The sequence below is a fragment of the Eubalaena glacialis genome, chromosome 17 (genome assembly GCF_028564815.1).
Source record: "Eubalaena glacialis isolate mEubGla1 chromosome 17, mEubGla1.1.hap2.+ XY, whole genome shotgun sequence".
In the NCBI taxonomy this organism is placed as follows: domain Eukaryota; kingdom Metazoa; phylum Chordata; class Mammalia; order Artiodactyla; family Balaenidae; genus Eubalaena; species Eubalaena glacialis.
In genome coordinates, this window is record NC_083732.1 from 24034227 (window position 1) to 24049817 (window position 15591).

General features: G+C 38.2%; 1 protein-coding gene across 1 annotated transcript in view; it reads right to left on the minus strand.

The window, feature by feature from the left end:
* Positions 1-14350: 14350 nt before the first annotated feature.
* The window catches only part of MRPS28 (mitochondrial ribosomal protein S28), a 105948-nt gene continuing 104707 nt past the window's right edge, over positions 14351-15591 (minus strand). The window contains exon 3 of the mRNA XM_061171364.1: positions 14351-14734. Within this exon, the coding sequence (XP_061027347.1) occupies positions 14566-14734 (169 nt within the window). The 3' untranslated portion in view covers positions 14351-14565. The remainder of the gene's footprint in view (positions 14735-15591) is intronic.

Genomic DNA, 15591 nt, shown 5'->3' on the forward strand with positions numbered 1-15591 from the left:
TTTTGATGATGGCCATTCTGACAGGTGTGAGGTGATATCTCATTGTGGTTTTGATTTGCATTTCCCTGCTGATTAGCAATGTTGAGCATCTTTTCATGTGTCTGTTGGCCACCTGCATTTCCTCTTTGGAAGAATGTCTACTCAGGTCTTCTGCCCATTTTTTAATTGGCTTGTGAGTATCCAACATATATATAAACAGCTCACACAACTCAACATCAAAACAAATTTTTTTAAAGCCTGATGGGCCAGAATATCCATCCAGAAGTTATGTACTTATAGTTAAAGTCACTTTCAAGTCCACAAAAACAAGGTGCCCTCTCTTATCTATTCCCTGGGGGATCAGACTCATAGAGTTGAACTTGAGGTCAGAAAAATGAGTAGCTTCCAGCATACAGCTTATATTAGTGCCAAAAAACTGTACATAGTCGCTTAAAAAACGTTTTTTTATTGTCGTTGCTGTTTTGTTTTGTTTTAACTACAACTTGGAATGGACACAGAAAAAGAGCAGTTCAACTTATCTGTTCTGAAGTCCTAATAGGTAAATAAACAAATAAATCCCTAGAACTTGCCCGTGAGAGTATATGTAAGAAGACTGTCTGATGTCATAAGTTTGAGTCTAGCCAGGCCTCTTTCATAGCTCTCACTGCTTGCATTTTCATTTTTAGGTAAATAATAGAAATATTTCACCTGTTACGTCATAGCTTAATCTGTGGGACTTGGGCTAGAAGAAACACAGATGGAACAGATGGAAGTTATACTGTGTAGATCACGCAATTATTCACTCTGCTTGAGTGACATTGTTTTGTGTATAGACACGGAGAAAAGTTTAACAAGCCATTGTTTACTATGAGAATGGGGGCATAGGAGTGGTTCTCAAATCAAAGAGCAGAGATTATCTCTTTGTGAGGACAAACTTGATTAAGAGGCATCCTTGTCCACTTTTTGTAGTATCGAACAGGGAGCCAAATGCTTAGCTTCAATGGAACCATCTTTCCAGCATCCTTGAGGAAAAAGCTGCCTGTCAACTCTTGGGTAAACAGCATCTATGAGTGATGGAGGGAAAAGTACTCAGAGGCAGGAAATCAGTGGACATTGAAGGTCTACCAGACCTGCATGCAATTCATGAACGCACCAGAATGCTCCAAGAGAGAATGAATTCTGGGCCTTCTCCTTTTCTGTCTCCTCAGACTTCCCACAACCTTTAGACTCAAGAAATTCTTCCCTCGTTGCAATGAATATAGTGAATACTCTAATGTTTGTGCCAATGCAGAAGTAAAAGAGCCCAGTTAACATGAAATAATGAGACATCCTTTCAAGTCACACACACAGTCACCTTCTCTGTCCTTGCCCTGCAGGCCAGCAAAATGTTAAACATGGAGACATGGGCCCAGCAACCAGCTTTTTGCTAGAAAATTACCAGGAGATATGAACCAGGCTCAGATGGACATCCAAAATCTGTTCATATAGCATCATCTTTCAGAGCTTCTGTTCAAAGCCTCTAAAACCAAGTGGTGGCTCAGAAAGCACGGGGTGGCAGTGGAGGTGAAGAGTAGGGGTGGGGAAGAGAAAAATGGATGGAATCCAGGAGATTATGTGTACCAGTCTTATTGCTAAAACTGTCTGCTTCCCACCTTGGGGGGCAGAGTTTGCAGAACATCTAAACTTTCTCTGTTGATAGAGGATTTTGTACAGTGACGGCCACTGAATCAACTAAATTATATTAAACAGATATAGATGAATATTTTCTCTGTGTCTGACACTGTGTTGGGCACAGAAGACATGACAAGGAGTGAAACCTAATCCCTATCTTGGACACATTAACAGTTTATTAAGAAAGTGTAAATAACTCTCTAAGAGATAAATCTACAAAGTACTAATAGGCTTCAAAGTAGAAATAATTAATCCAACCATTCTTCCATCCACTTCTTTACTCAGATACTTCAGGCCTGGGAAATTGTATCAGGACACTCAAAATTGATTTAAAACCTAGTCAATTATTTTCTTATTTGTTTTCTCTTTTTTTCTAAAATCTTTCATTTCAATGATAGACTGATATCAGTTTTTTTTTTTTTTTAATTTTTTATTTATTTATTTATTTTTGGCTGTGCTGGGTCTCCGTTTCTGTGCGAGGGCTCCCTGCAGCCGCGGCAAGTGGGGGCCACTCCTCACCGCAGCGCGCGGGCCTCCCACCACCGCGGCCTCCCCTGTTGCGGAGCACAGGCTCCAGACGCGCAGGCCCAGCAATTGTGGCTCACGGGCCCAGCCGCTCCGCGGCACGTGGGATCCTCCGGGACCAGGGCTCGAACCCGTGTCCCCTGCACCGGCAGGCGGACTCCCAACCACTGCGCCACCAGGGAAGCCCCTGATATCAGTTTTTAGCATCTAAAACAGAGCTGTGGTTCTGGAAAAAATGGATTAAAAGGCTTCAGATAGAAGATAGATATCACAAAATGTATGCACATTTCTACAATTCTACAAAATTGCTCTCAACCCTCTTCCAGGCTACTGTAAAACAAGCATCTAAGTTAGAAACAGAAAAACACACTGACACCAATAAAAGTGACAGCTGACAGCAGAGAAAGGAGGGGGCAAAAATGTTTAAAACAAATAGAAGAACTGATGGATAGTCACTGAGAGCCATTTAGTGTATAATCAAAATCTCCCAAAGTTAGATTAAGAGCAGCATGGGGATTCCTAGAAGAAGCAGGTAAATTGACATAAGTAAAGAGTGTCAGCTGATAGCAAGGGAAGTGATAGGTAACAAGATAAAAAACTTCAATGAGTGCAATGGTCCTGGGCCACTCAGTAGGAACTGGCAACTCTACCCACCTTAATAATCCCTGGGAAATCACATCATTATGAAATTGTTTTCCATAATGGTGGCCCTGAGTCATAAAGGGAAACTTTAAATCCTGTTCAGTATTCTCTATTTTAAAAAGCAGGAAATGTTTTTGGGGGCAGGAGACTGAGTAATCCATTTTAGAATTTTGTAGGCAAGATTTTGTTGTGTAGACATTTACGTTTTCCCTAGCAACTGACATCTCTCCGACTAAGCAAGAGTTTACCATATTTTTGATCAATAAAATTTTTAAAGAATATTTTTCTAATAAATGTCAACCATGTGAACATACCATTAGAAATGGTTAGTCAGAAAAATAGTAGATTATGTTTTCCATATATCTCTAGAATTATTTTTAAGTACTAAACCTGGCTTATACTGGGGAAAGCAATTTGTGTTGAATGTATATTGATGGAGAGATGATAGGGAGAAAATTGAGAGCAGTAGAAACAGCATAAAGAATATGTGGTGTCTCAGCACCTTTGCTAATGCTAGTATGAACTCACTGTGTTTCCGAGTTCAAGCTCGTACTGCTCATCACATGACAGGCTGATAAATTGAGAGGTGAGTTATTGGGGCAAGGAATAGTGACTTTATTTGGAAAGCCAGCAGACCAAGACGATGGTGGACTAGTGTCCCAAAGAACCATCTTGCCTGGGGTTTGGAGGCTAGTTTCTTTTATAGAACAAAGAGGGGGAGGTGAGGAGGTAAAGCAGAAAGAGGCGATAAGTTTTTGTAACTATTTCCTCTTTCTGGCCAGACTCTGAAGAGGATGTGTTAATTTCTTCTTTCCCTGCAGCCATTCACAGGTGGGCCTGATCAGGATGTTTCCTCTGAGCTAAAAAAAGTTTTTTAGCTTAACACTCAGGCATGGGAGGCAGGGTTCCCAGAGATGGGCCATTGTGTATACTTTAAGCCATAGGCAACATATTTTTAGTGATTAACTTGTAGTAAAAGCAATAGAATACAAAGGTTAAAGTAAAAGACATGGATCCAATATGGAGTCTTCCCTATTACAACTGCATAGAGATTTTTGTGGTGGAAAGTGGAGGCAGGTCACCACAGATGAAGCCATGAGGTTTGGAGAACATTAGGTAATGACCATGCCTCTCTATATCTCTCTGCAACAGATGTGAAGATTACAGTGTTTTATCCCAATATGCAAATCCTGTCCAGGCTCCAGGGAAGAGGCTACTTCTGTGGACAGTCCCTGTCTTTCACTGGGAGGAAGATGGCTTTGGAATGGGAAATAAACCTGACAAGCAGGCCCTGACATGGGGGAGAGAGGACACCTAACTTTCTTTGGGCCTTGCTTCCCCGGGCCTTGACTTGGAGCTCTCTAGATATGCTTGAGGTGCTGTGTGAAGGAACACTCTGATGAAAGCAGAAGCTGGCCTCTGTCTTGGGACAGGGCATTAGGAACATAAGCCAAAACATACCCTAGGGTCCTATAAGGATGAGCAAGTCTTGTCTAATGAGCTCAAGTTCTTTGTTATAGGTGAGTTCAGAGTCTGTTTCCCTGAATAACCATGGAAACTTTGTAGAGTCTTCCCTAAACATTACAGACTCAAGTGGTCATCCAATCCACACTGTAAACAGCCATGACAGATTACTTCCTAGGCTTAGAGAATTATTTAGAAGATAGCCACTGCAAAGTTAATTCACCTCACATGAGTAAGACTTTAATTTGTGGTTTACCAGAGGATCCCACTTTATAATCACTTTCCTTCTTGCTCTTTGTGGAAGAATGTCTTTTCTGGTTTTTCTAGTTCTTGCTCCACACCTGTCAAGGAACATTTAAGTTAGAAGATGTGGAGGCTGATTATAATATCCACTTGGTAGACTTTCCAGGACTTCTTCTGGTCCATTAGTCATTTCAAATTTTGTTAACACCTGCACCAGAGGATGAGTTGGAAGGGAGAGGTGTTAACAAAGATAGGAATGGCTAATGGACCAGAATATTTTTTAAAAACAAAATTACGGGCATGGGATTACCTTAAATTGTAATCTATTTTGTGGTTCTATTTTGGAAATTTACTAGTGCATTTGTCATCACTAAATATATCTAAAAGATAGTTATGCAGCAACATAACTCAGACGTACCATTATTTCCCACCAACAGGCTTGCAGCATTTACCCACAATCCTTGTCTCAGCTGCCCGCCTGAGTGGAATTCCCACTGCTTTGGTATGGTTTTGGGAGTTAGGACATCATTTTTATCTACTGGCTTCTGTGGTATTTACTGTATCTAAAAATGAAGGATTCTGCATTTAAATGTTGTCTGGAAAAAAAACACAATATCTTGCTTTCTTTTATTCATTTGAAGTAATTATTGCTATCACAGTCTCATGTGCATTTTTCCCAAACCATAATGATTTGAGACTTATAGAGTATGGTAAAAAAAAAAAAAAAAAAAGTTGGATTGTTTATTCAAGCAGGCAATTTTGTGAAGCAAACGGTAGTAATCTGAGCCACTTTTTGGTTTCTAAAGATTTCATCTGTCCACGGGATGATTTCAGGGTCCCATATAATTTCTTACCTGGAGGCTAAGATCTATGTTCAAAATCCTGTTTTCCATTTCCCACACATAGAACGCAGGTGTGAGAACATAAAATCACACACTTTCATTCATAGAGTTTCCTACATCCTTTGGCTTAGAGCATCTCTGAGTTCTTTGTAATTAGTTTAAAAGAAACATGGGGGGAAGTTACAGTCTTTTCAAATAAACTACAAGTTTCCCTTAGGAATTTATACTAAAATGTGTATTTATTTTTAAAACCAAATGATATGAATATAAGAAATGCAATACTGGGTCAGCCCAATGGTCTAACCAGCCTGTGGTTTCAAAGTCTCTTAGTATTCCATTAATGTTGGCCTCAGAAGTTCTGGGATTCATTTCAAACTCCCTGGTTTCCTTTATTACTCAAATCTGGGTTTACCATTCATAGATTCGTCTAAATGTTTCCTGAACTTACTTATATCTTTAGCTTATATCAATTATAGAAACGAGTTCCCCAATAGCAAGTGTTCTACACCCTATCCATCATGAGACTATAGCAAGGGTTCTACTACAGGGGAGTGAAGAATTGGGGTGAATAATCCAATCTATCATGGTTGTCCTCTTGGTTACAACTATTCACATCCTACTCACATGAAAAACTTATTCACTCCTGTCCGATGACCGCCCCCTCCCCTAAGCCTTAGCCAATTATGGTATCTGCAAAAAATCCAGGATCTTGTCATCTCTATGAAGTCCAGACCCTGCTACTCTTGACCCAGAGACCTATAAACTAAATAGAAAATTATCTGCCTTCCACATACTTAAGGCAAGCAGCTTCTAAAATGACTCCAATGGTCCCCACCTCTTGGCATTCATAGCCTTGAGTTATCCTCTTCCCTTGAGTAACTTGCTTCAAACCAATAGAATATGGCAACTTTAAGGGGATGTCACTTTTGTGATTAGGTCACATAAGATAGTGACTTCCATCTTGCCAGCAGATGGATCTCTTTTTATCTTGATGACTTTGTTGAAGCAAGGTGCCATGTAGAGGAAGCTCTGAGGGTGACTGCCACTCAAAAGTCACCAAGGAGTTAAGGCCTTCTGTATAGGAGCCCTCAGAAAACTGAATCCTGCCAACCATGTAAGTGAGCTTGGGAGAGGACCCTTCCCCAGTCAAACCTTCAGAGGAGACCCCATCCCTGGCTGACAACTTGAATGAAGGCCTGTGACAGACTCAGAATCAGAGGACCCAGTTAAGTTGTGCCTGGGGTCCTGACCCACAGAAACTGTGACATAATAAATGTGTGTTGTTTTAAACTGCTAAATTTTGGGGTAATTTTTTACTTAGCAATATATAATTACTATAACACCTAATGTGTAATGGTGGAACATGATGACTGCAATAAATACTCCAATTTGAAAAGGTAAAGAATAGAGGGCACACAGCAATCACTGGACCACAGCAATTTTAAAATCCTACTAGGTAAATGTTATGGGAATCCCATCTTAAGGTAAGGGGTGTTCCTCGATTAGACCCCTATTCTGCCTCACAGGGTTGGCTCTCAGGTCCATCTTTCTCCACTGTTCCTGGCTTCTCAAGAGGTTCTTTCTGTTCTGTCATACTCCTTGCCATCTTGTGAAGAGAACATAAGAAGAACATAAGAACATATCAGCTAAGCCATTTTTAAAGACCCCTTCCTGGCTGTAGGAGTTGGGGTTCATGAAATCTTTTTATATCTTGAACAGTTTCAGTCTCTTTTAGTCTAGACTGGAAGCACTTCTGTCAAAAGGTATCTCCCCAAAACTTTTTGAGCTTTCTACTTATTTGATTCCAATAAATTTCATATGCAAAAAGCACACCCACAATTTTTTTTTTTTTTTTGAGGTAAGCCTTTATCTCTCTAAACTTAATTACTTCACTTTGGGTACATTCAGGCTTCTGTGACACTTTGCCCTTATGATTTCTGTGAGTTCTTCTGTCCATCTGAAAGAATCTGCTAGACATATTTTAGTCCTTTCAAAAGTCCTTTCAAAATGTTTTAGCTACATTCTAGATTTGGTCTTTACCCTGAGGTCATGTCAACACTGTGGATTTCACTTTTGCTTGAGCAATGTTTTAATGTCTACACCCTTGGTTTGATAAAATTTTTCCTGAATTCAACTATTTCTTGTAGTACCTTATTAAATGCAGCTTATGCTTCCAACATTCTGCCTCAAAATTTTTTGCCCAAATGTCTCTGTTAATTAGGTACGTTTTCTATCTTCTAAGTTACCTCAGGTGACAGCTTTACCAAATGTCTTGCTACTACTTAACACAGGCTGCTATTTTTCTAGTCCCCCATAACAATTTTCCTGCTGCCTACCACCCAATCCCAGGACCAATGCCACTTCTAGGTACTAATTTCTGTATCAGTTAGCTATTGCTGCTTAACAAACAGCCACAAAAATGTCAGTGGTTTACAATAAGCTTTCACTTCACTCACTGGTCTACAAGTCTGGGATGGCTCTGTTTCAGGCTGTGGGTCCATTAGGCTTGGCTCTGCTCTGAAGATCTGTGCCACAGAGCAAGGCCAAACACTAAAGCATGTTTCAGCCTCTGTTCACTGTCACTAAGATCCCACTGGCCAAAGCAAGTCATATGCCCAAGTCCAAAGTCAAGGCGTAGGAAAGTATAATTCATCATCATAAGACCACGCTGAGAGTATGCATTTACAGTATTACTACACTGAAGGGAAGAATTGAGATCAATAATTCAATCTTTCACACTAAGTAAAATTTTATTTGAATAAGGGTTTCTGTGCCCATAAATGTTTTAAATTCCTGGCCTAGATGATTTCTAAAGTCTTTCCTAGTTGTTTGAAACACCATGGAAATAGAAAGAACATTTGCGTGGAAAAGGGCAAATCAGCAAATACAGAAAGAGGCCAGTTCTTTTTGGCAAAGCACTGGGGGTGGTTATGGATTTCATCAAACACCTGAAAGGAGTGCAAGAAAGGAATCTGTGAAGATGCTGTACAATGAACCAGCTTATCTTGAATCAGCCCATTACTTATTATGGGATAGCATATTTTTCTTGCATGCCATAAGTTGTTTAGGTCACAGACTCATTCAATTGTAAGTTAAAAAATATATTCTAGCACAACGTTCACAGCAGCATTATTCACAGCAGCCAAAACCTGGAAACAACTCAATGTCCATTGATAGATGAATGGATAAACAAATGTGGTATATACGTACAATGAATATTATTCAGCTTTAGAAAGGAATGAAATTCTGATACATGCTGCAACATGGATGAACTTTGAAAACATTTATGCTAAGTGGGATAAACCAGACATGAAAGGATTAATATTGTATGATTTCACTTATTGTACAATACTACCTAGAGTAGTCAAATTTATAGACAGAAAAGTACAATAGAATGACGGTTATGGGGGATGGGGGCAGAGAGAAACAGGGAGTTATTGCTTAATGGATAGAGAGTTTCAGTTTGAGATGATGAAAAAGTTCTGGTGATCAATAGTGGTCATGGTTGCACAACAATGAGCATGTATCAATACTTAAAGCCACTGGATTGCACACTTAAAAATGGTTAAAATGACAATCGTACATTAGGTATATTTTACCACAATTTAAAAAAAGGATTTGCTTCATCAAAAAATATATATACTTTTTTATTTTTATTTTTTAACATCTTTATTGGAGTATAATTGCTTTACAATGGTGTGTTAGTTTCTGCTGTATAACAAAGTGAATCAGCTATATGTATACATATATCCCCATAACCCCTCCCTCTTGCGTCTCCCTCTCACCCTCCCTATCCCACCCCTCTAGGGGGACACAAAGCACCGAGCTGATCTCCCTGTGCTACGCAGCTGCTTCCCACTAGCTATCTATTTTACATTTGGTAGTGTATATATGTCCATGCCACTCTCTCACTTCGTCCCAGCTTACCCTTCCCCCACCCCGTGTCCTCAAGTCCATTCTCTACATCTGCAACTTTATTCTTGTCCTGCCCCTAGGTTCTTCAGAACCTTTTTTTTTTTTTTTTTTAGATTCCGGAAATATATATGTATTAACATACGGTATATGTTTTTCTCTTTCTGACTTACTTCGCTCTGTATGACAGTCTTTAGGTCCATCCACCTCATTGTAAATAACTCAATTTTGTTTCTTTTTATGGCTGAGTAATATTCCATTGTATATATGTGCCACATCTTCTTTATCCATTCATCTGTCGATGGACACTTAGGTTGCTTCCATGTCCTGGCTATTGTAAACTGTGCTGCAATGAGCATTGTGGTACATGACTATTTTTGAATTATGGTTTTCTCAGGGTATATGCCCAGTAGTGGGATTGCTGGGTCATATGGTAGTTCTATTTTTCATTTTTTAAGGAACCTCCATACTGTTCTCCATAGTGGCTGTATCAATTTACATACCCACCAACAGTGCATGAGAGTTCCCTTTTCTCCACACCCTCTCAAGCATTTATTGTTTATAGATTTTTTGATGATGGCCATTCTGACTGGTGTAAGGTGATATCTCATTGTAGTTTTGATTTGCATTTCTCTAATGATTAGTGATGTTGAGCATCCTTTCATGTGTTTGTTTTCACTCTGTATTTCTTCTTTAGAGAAATGTCTATTTAGGTCTTCTACCCATTTTTGGATTGTGTTGTTTTTTTGATATTGAGCTGCATGAGCTGCTTGTATATTTTGGAGATTAATCCTTTGTCAGTTGCTTTGTTTGCAAATATTTTCTCCCATTCTGAGGGTTGTCTTTTCATCTTGTTTATAGTTTCCTTTGCTGTGCAAAAGCTTTTAAGTTTCATTAGGTCCCATTTGTTTATTTTTGGTTTTATTTCCATCTCTCTAGGAGGTGGGTCAAAAAGGATCTTGCTGTGATTTATGTCATAGAGTGTTCTGCCTATGTTTTCCTCTAAGAGTTTGATAGTGTCCGGCCTTACATTTAGGCCTTTAATCCATTTTATTTTTGTGTATGGTGTTAGGGAGTGTTCTAATTTCATTCTTTTATATGCAGCTGTCCAGTTTTCCCAGCACCACTTATTGAAGAGGCTGCCTTTTCTCCATTGTATATTCTTGCCTCCTTTGTCAAAGATAAGGTGACCATATGTGCATGGGTTTATCTCTGGGCTTTCTATCCTGTTCCATTGATCTATATTTCTGCTTTTGTGCCAGTACCATACTGTCTTGATTACTGTAGCTTTGTAATATAGTCTGAAGTCCGGGAGCCTGATTCCTCCAGCTCCGTTTTTCTTTCTCAAGATTGCTTTGGCTATTTGGGATCTTTTGTGTTTCCATACAAATTGTGAAATTTTTTGTTCTAGTTCTGTGAAAAATGCCATTGGTAGTTTGATAGGGAATGCATTGAATCTGTAGATTGCTTTGGGTAGTATAGTCATTTTCACAATGTTGATTCTTCCAGTCCAAGAACATGGTATATCTCTCCATCTGTTTGTATCATCTTTCATTTCTTTCATCAGTGTCTTATAGTTTTCTGCATACAGGTCTTTTGTCTCCTTAGGTAGGTTTATTCCTTGGTAGTTTATTCTTTTTGTTGCAATGGTATATGGGAGTGTTTCCTTAATTTCTGTTTCAGATTTTTCATCATTAGTGTATAGGAATACAAGAGATTTCTGTGCATTAATTTTGTATCCTGCTACTTTACCAAATTCATTTATTAGCTCTAGCAGTTTTCTGGTAGCATCTTTAGGATTCTCTATGTATAGTATCATGTCATCTGCAAACAGTGACAGTTTTACTTCTTCTTTTCTGATTTGGATTCCTTTTATTTCTTTTTCTTCTCTGATTGCTGTGGCTAAAACTTCCAAAACTATGTTGAATAATAGTGGTGACAGTGGGCAACCTTGTCTTGTTCCTGACCTTAGTGGAAATGGTTTCAGTTTTTCACCATTGAGAACAATGCTGGCTGTGGGTTTGTCATATATAGCCTTTATTATGTTGAGGTAAGTTCCCTCTATGCCTACTTTCTGGAGGGTATATATTCTAAAGCTAAATACGAATAATTAGGGTAATCTACACCACCGTACCTCTCTACATAATGGAAAACTAAAGAGTTGGCCACATTAATTAATTAAATCTTAGGCCAAATAAAAACGAAATTGGGAAGGGCTGAGAAACTTATGACACATCTATATTTCAAATAAAATTAGACACATACAAAAATATGATAAACCTGTCATGACTGGTAATTCACTTATTTCAAGTTTATATTCTTGCTCAGAAAACCAAAAGACAAATCAGAACTGTAGTTTTTATACATTGGCTCTTGGATGTTTGGAAACTGTGGTAGGCATAAAAACACTATTCAGGTCTCCCTCAAAAATAAATAAATAAATAAAGGGGGTGGGAGGAACCTTTGGGAGGTGATGGATATGTCTATGTCTTGATGGTGTGATGGTTTCATGGCTGTAGACTTCTCCTCAAACTCCTTGAATTGTATATATTAAGTGTGTACAGCTTTTTACATGTCAATCATACCTCAATAAAGTGGTTTAAAAAAGAGTGAGAGTCTGATTTGCGGAGTGTATGTCGTAGACAGCCTCTAGCTGCTGTACCTTCAGGATCCACCAACAGTGTTCACGCTGAGGTGATACACTTAGAATCTCCAATGATGGAGCTTGGTGGGAGTACCAGAGATGGGCCATTCCTACTTAATACAGGACTCGTCTAATGGGTCATCTTTGTTCTGGGGTGCTTGACCTACATAATTTGTGAAGTATGATAAAATGTTTATGATTTGCAAGTTTTTATATTACATCAGGACCTCTCCCGTGAATTCCAGAGCCACGTATCCAACTGCCTGCAGAACATCTCCACTTAAATTGTTAATAGGCATCTCAAATTTAACGAGTCCCAAACTGAGCCCTCATAGTCCCCCTCAAACGTGCTCTCCCCTTTCCAATTAAAGGCAATTCAATTCTTCTAGTTGCACAGGCCAAAAACCTTGGAGTCATCCCTCACTCCTCTCTTTATTACACACTCCATATCCAATATTTAGGAAATACCACGGTCTCTACCTTCAAAATATACCCAGATTGCAATCACTTCTCACCACCTCCACTGCTACTCCACTGGTCCAAGCTACCAGCATCTCTCGCCTGGATTGCTGCAAAGTCTCCTAACATTTTGCTGCTGCTGCCCTTGTTCATCTTCAGTCTACCCAGCTAGTAAGGGATCCAGTGAAACTGTCAGTCAGATTATACCCTTCCTCTGCTGAGAATCCTGCAAAGACCCTCCACCCCAATCAGAGTAAATAAACGCCAAAGTTCATACCAGGACCAAAAAGACCTCCCTCACTTCTTCAGGTTCATCTCCTATTCCTCTTATGCTCAGTTATGATGGCTTCCTCCCAAGCCCCTTAAATGGGACAAGCACAATCTGGTCCTTTGTAGTAGCTGTTCCCTCTGTTAGAATACTCTTTCCCAGGGACTCATGGGACTAGCTCCTTCAATCCTTCAGTTATTATTCAAGTGAATTCCTGGTAACTACATACAGTGATGGATGTTAACTAGACTTACTGTGGTGATCACTTTGCAATATATATAAATATTGAATCATTCTGTTATATACCTGAAAATAATATACCATTATATGTCAATTATATTTCAATTAAAAAAAAAAGCTCTTTAAAGAGCTTTTTCTAAATACCGTATCAGTGGAAAAATAAAATCTTTTACATAAAAAAAAAAAGTAAATTCTTCTGAGGGTTTCCATTGACAGCACAACCTAAATTTCAATCTATCACTCTGATACCTCATAACCCCATTCCTTGCTTTATTTTTTTTAATTGAGATATAATTGAAATACATTCGTTTCAGATGTACAGAATGATTTGGTATTTGTGTATATTGGGAAATGATCACCACAATAAGTCTAGTTAATATCCATCCCTATACATAGTTTAAAATTTTCTTCCTTGTAATGAGAACTTTTAAGATCTACTCTCTTAGCGACTTTCAAATATACGATAGAGTATTATTAACTATAGTCACCATGCTGTACATTACATCCTCATGGCTTATTTATCTTATAGCTGGAAGTTTGTACTTTTTAACCCTTCTCACGCATTTTGCCCCCTCTCCCCACCACCAACCCCTGCCCTGGAACTACCAATCTCTTCCCTGAATCCATGAGCTCTTTTTCTTAGATTCCACATATAAGTGAGATCTTACGGTATTTATCTTTCTCTGACTTATTTCACATTGCACAATGCCTTCAAGATCAATCCATGCTGTCAAAAATGGCAAGATTTCCTTATTTTTTAATTGCTGAATAATATTCCATTGTGTGTGTGTGTGTGTGTGTGTGTGTGTATCACAGTTTCCTTATCCATTAATCCATTGATGGACACTTAGGTTGCTTCCATACCTTGGCTATTGTAAATAATGCTGCAGTGAACATGGGGGTGCATATATTTTTGAGTTAATGTTTTCATTTTCTTTGGAAATACCCATAAGTGGAATTGCTGGATCATGTGATAATTCTAATTGTTTGAGGAACCCCCATACTGTTTGCCATAGTGGCTGCACCAACTGACATTCCTACAAACAGTGCACAAAGGTTCCCTTTTAAAACTCCACATCCTCGCCAACACTTGCCATTTCTTGCCTTTTCATGACAGCCATTCCAACAGGTGTGGGGTGGTATCTCGTGGTTTTGACACGTTTCCCTGACGTTGAGCACCTTTTCATGTACCTCTTGGCCATCTGTATGTCTTCTTTGGAAAAATGTCTATTCAGATCCTCTGCCCTTCCTGCTCTATTTCTGTCCTCAGCACACATCCCTGTCTAACATACTATATATCAATATTTTACTTATTTGTTATCAATTTCCCCCAGCCAAAGGTAAGCTCTACTAGGCAAGCAATTTTGTCTAATTTGTTTATTGCTGTTTCTTTAGTATTTAGAACAGTGCCATGCACAAAGAGTGCACTCAAAACATATTTATTGAATGACAGAGTATCTAAGTACAGTTTACACTATTCCAATCAAAGGAAAGAATGGGTATAAAAACAGGGGGAGGAGAGATACACCTAAAGAAAATTCTGACAAATAAGAGCTATAATTATAGCTTGCATTTACTATGTCTTCTCCAATCATTTATTCATAATTGTCTAATGGCATTCATGATGAATACCTGGGTTCAACAAAAAAGGAGTGAATACACTAAGCAAAGTTCATTTATTTTTCACGACGTTCTTCTTTTGATTTTGAGTCTTTACTCTCCTGGATTCCTAACAGAATTGCGTCAGCCTCTAGGATAGTTGTATCTGTTGTCGCTCCCAAGAACCTAGATGTAAGTTCAAGATCTAACAGCCGCAGCCGGACTCTGGTTCCTTTCTGGTATTTCCTAAACAGTAAGAAAAAAAATTCCATTAATTCTGAATATCACTAAATGAACAACTACTTTAAAGTAAAACCCAAATTCTAATTTTAATTTGTGTTGGCTCAAGATAAAAAAATTAACACTAGTATATGAGAAATAGTTGTTTTTGACAGAAAAGTAATTTAGTTGTATCAGAATTTTCATCTTAAAGCTGCCTTTAAAGATTTTATAACCTAAATAAAAATGTATTCCAAACTGAAATTCAAACAAGTTGGTTCTTGAAACTGACATTTATTTTAATGTCAGTTATTTTTAAAGTCAAAAAGTATCAAGGGGAAAAAATGTTTTCAGAAACATTTTGTCTTCTAAAATTAAAATCTTCTTTTAAAGTAAAAGAAATTTTACAAAAACAAAATGGAAAACAGTCTAAGTGCAAAGTACTTAGTACTGGGGATTGATTGAACTGTAACTAAAGTATAATGTTGGCCATAACATGCATGATGGCTCAATTTGGTCAAAAAAATTATTCAAGTATTTCACAATACCAAATGAAAACTGATACTCATCTGTCTTTCTTCCTTGATCAATTATTTTAAGAGTTTAACATCAACATTATGGAAAGGTACGGGAGAGTGAAAATATGGCTACTGAATGAAAACCACAAATCTTTAAAAATCTAAAAATATATACCTCGAGTACTCTAAGTTAGTCTTAAAATTAAAATTAAAACAATTTTATATAAACAGAAAATGAAGAAACAGAGTTCTCCAAAAAAGTCACTGGAAAATGATTTTAGTAGACCATATAATGAACAATGTTTGATTAGGTATTCTGGAGGAATTTATAAGTGGTCCGTCAAGTAAACATTTAGGCTATTTGGC